Here is a 2,909-nt window from a genome sequence, read left to right as displayed (position 1 = left end):
AGAGACGGGGTTTCACCATGTTGACCAGGATGGTCTTGATCTCTTGACCTCGTGATCCACCCGCCTCGGCCTCCCAAAGTGCTGGGATTACAGGCTTGAGCCACCGTGCCCGGCCCTGATTCGAATTTCTATAATGACTGTGGTGTTGTGCATCTTTTCATGTGTCTTTTTTGGAACACTTTTTTGAGATTCTAGTTTAAAGAGTTCTTCAAACATTTGTGTTTCTGACTGGGATGTCCCCTGCACCCCCCACTTACTGTGACTCCTCTTTCCTCCTCTGCCATCTAAGAAGCCAGCAGTAGAAGGGAGCCTTGGTCACTGTGAAAGGAATATTTAAAAGAGCAGCCGTTGGACACAGCTGTGCTCTGAGACCTTCTTGCCAAACACGTGCCCTGTTATCTTTCTTGAGATGCTGGCCTGCTGTTTGGCAAAAGCTGTATGCGTTGTGGTGTCTTTGAGTTCACCAGCCATTATCAAGATCAATTTGGGCAGAAATAGAGAGACACTTGGTTGAATGGAGGACAAGCTGAAATTCTGATTCTTGAGCATGTGATAATCCATGCAAAATGTTAGCCAATTTACATTTCAATTTTTAATCTTATTAGCAAGTATCCTTGCCACCTGATACCCTTTCTAGCCGCTGTGAAACCCCAAACTATATTGAATTCAATGAGAATTGCATACATGAAATTTAAAGACTCAGGTTAGAATTATGGGTCCTTTAATAAAAGCTCTTTGCTGAACCATGTTAGTGTGGATCAGCTGTTTTAGATAATGTCCAATGCCAAGGTCAGCAGATGAGGATATTTAAAATGCTTTGGCAGTTTTCACAGGGAATACCTTTGTCCCCAGCACCAAACTGTGAAGGCACTTTGGCTTCACTGAAGTTCATTTGCTTTGGTGCTGACATCATCTGGTTGACTAAGTTCATTGCAGTTTTTAAGCACGGCTTAGTATTTGATTTATGTATAATTGGAAGTAGTCAAGTTCCCAAATCTGATAAATTCCAATTTCTTGAAATAAGACCTCACTTAACATTAAAATCTCAGTGTGCTGCAGGTACCCTTGTCCTTGGTTTGCTTTAATTCAAGGGTTTACTTTGTAAGTGAATCCAATTGTCATGAAATCTGAAACTCCCTATTCAGAACGAGTCTATATATATTTGGGTGAAATCTCACCTCAGGAGGAGTTTTGAGGTGACGTAGCTTCAGGTTGGTTAATTCAGAGGCCTATGATGGGCCTAGTTTCTTCCATCTTTCTGTACTACCATCCTCAGCATTTCCTGGCCTATTTCTCCCCTGCTCTCTAGATGTCAGCCCCAGGACTAGACACTGCATGCAGATACTGTCACCACCAGGGGCGAAAAAGCCATTTCTTCCTCATGTGCCTCTTCAAAAGCCAGGGATTATTCACAGATGCACCTGGGAGACTTACACATCTGGTGGACCAGAAATGGGTCACTCACCCCTAAATACATGACTTACGAGGGGATGGGGACACCTGTTTGCCTTAGATCCATCAGGCTGACCACGTTTTATGTGGTAGGTAGGTACCAGAGCAAACACTAAGCCCTGCCAGCATGAAAAAGGAGGAATTGGTTGTTGGGCAGGCATCCGGCAGTGTGTCAGCAACCAGTAATTGGTGACTGTCAAACCTCAGAGTCTACTATGCCTGTTATTTCTATTTATTTTAGGCTCTTGACTCTTTTCATTAAGAAACACAGCATCCATATATAAAATGCACAGAGTGGACATTCACACTATAGTCAGATGTTTGGTTGGCATTTTGGTTCATAACTGAAGTTTATACCACGTATAACTGAACCATTTCTGAACAGTCTGTCCATTTCTTGAAGAGATAATGCAGGATGATGTTTAATATAAAAACCAGAGGAAGAGCAGACCTCCTAGACCAATGATTGAGCAACATAGACATAGAAAAAGGCTAGAAAAACATTAGAAAGAAAGTCAAGCCTAGGGTTAGGGATGATACCACATGTACAGGCAGAGACAGAGACCCTGTGCCCAGCAGTGCTCAAGGTCTCTAGATAATCGGGAGACGTGTGTTGAAGATAGCGTAGAAAATGAATTTGAGTGGTGCCCCCATTCCAGAAAGGCACTTCAGTCTCAAGATATTCAGCTGAAGGAAGTTGAGAGGGTCTTGGGATCAAGTTGCTTTGGCAGAACAGGCACATGTGTTGTGAGAACTTATCAAGATCCTAGAGGCTGGGTGAGCCTTGGGCTGCGCTGGGTGTTCACTGACCACCCATCTGGCCTCACAGGATTTCCAGAGTACCCCTTGCATGTCCCCTAGTAAGTTCATCTATTTGTAACAGGCTGTGTGTCCTTTCTTTCCAGCACGTGGACACCGGGAACTCTTACCTTTGTGGGTACTTGAAGATTAAAGGCCTTACTGAGGTAAGCACTCACATGAACTAGCACTAGAAAGTCCATGGTATGTTCTGCAGGCTCGTTGGGGTTAAGGGCAGACGGTCTCAACTCCTTGAGGCCTAATTAAAGCAGACTACTTCTGAGCACTGCTAGTGTGTGGGGAACATAAAGCAGGCAATTTCAGTGTGTCCTGTTGAGAAGTGTACAGATTCACAAATCTTTTAAAGAAAAGTTGTTAAGTACGTCACAATTGTCACAACCAACACTATTGCTTTTCCTTGTAACCCTTTTTGGGGGAAAAAATAATAAGATTATAGCTACCACCCTCATAATAGATTTAACAGTTTCTGTTAAATAAGCATCAGTCCTATAAAAAAAAAACCACGAGGTTTTAAGTTCTTTAAACCTCTTAGTTCATTGGAACGATGAAAAGTTACTGGCTGGGCACAGTGGCTCACACCTGTAATCCCAACACTTTGTGAGGCCAAGGCAAGCAGATCACTTGAGGTCAGACCAGCC

The 2,909-nt window shown here is 43.3% G+C and overlaps 1 protein-coding gene across 2 annotated transcripts in view; it reads left to right on the top strand.

Annotated features, from left to right (window-relative positions):
* The window catches only part of GID4 (GID complex subunit 4 homolog), a 33,278-nt gene that overhangs the window by 3,527 nt on the left and 26,842 nt on the right, over positions 1-2,909 (top strand). For both annotated transcript variants that reach the window (XM_017514836.2, XM_017514835.2), the window contains exon 2: positions 2,358-2,417. In XM_017514836.2, the coding sequence (XP_017370325.1) occupies positions 2,358-2,417 (60 nt within the window). The remainder of the gene's footprint in view (positions 1-2,357; positions 2,418-2,909) is intronic.

This window comes from Cebus imitator, unplaced genomic scaffold (genome assembly GCF_001604975.1).
Source record: "Cebus imitator isolate Cc_AM_T3 unplaced genomic scaffold, Cebus_imitator-1.0 Scaffold538, whole genome shotgun sequence".
Taxonomy (NCBI): domain Eukaryota; kingdom Metazoa; phylum Chordata; class Mammalia; order Primates; family Cebidae; genus Cebus; species Cebus imitator.
Note: the sequence above shows the minus strand (reverse complement) of the source record. Positions and strands in the feature narration are given on the sequence as shown.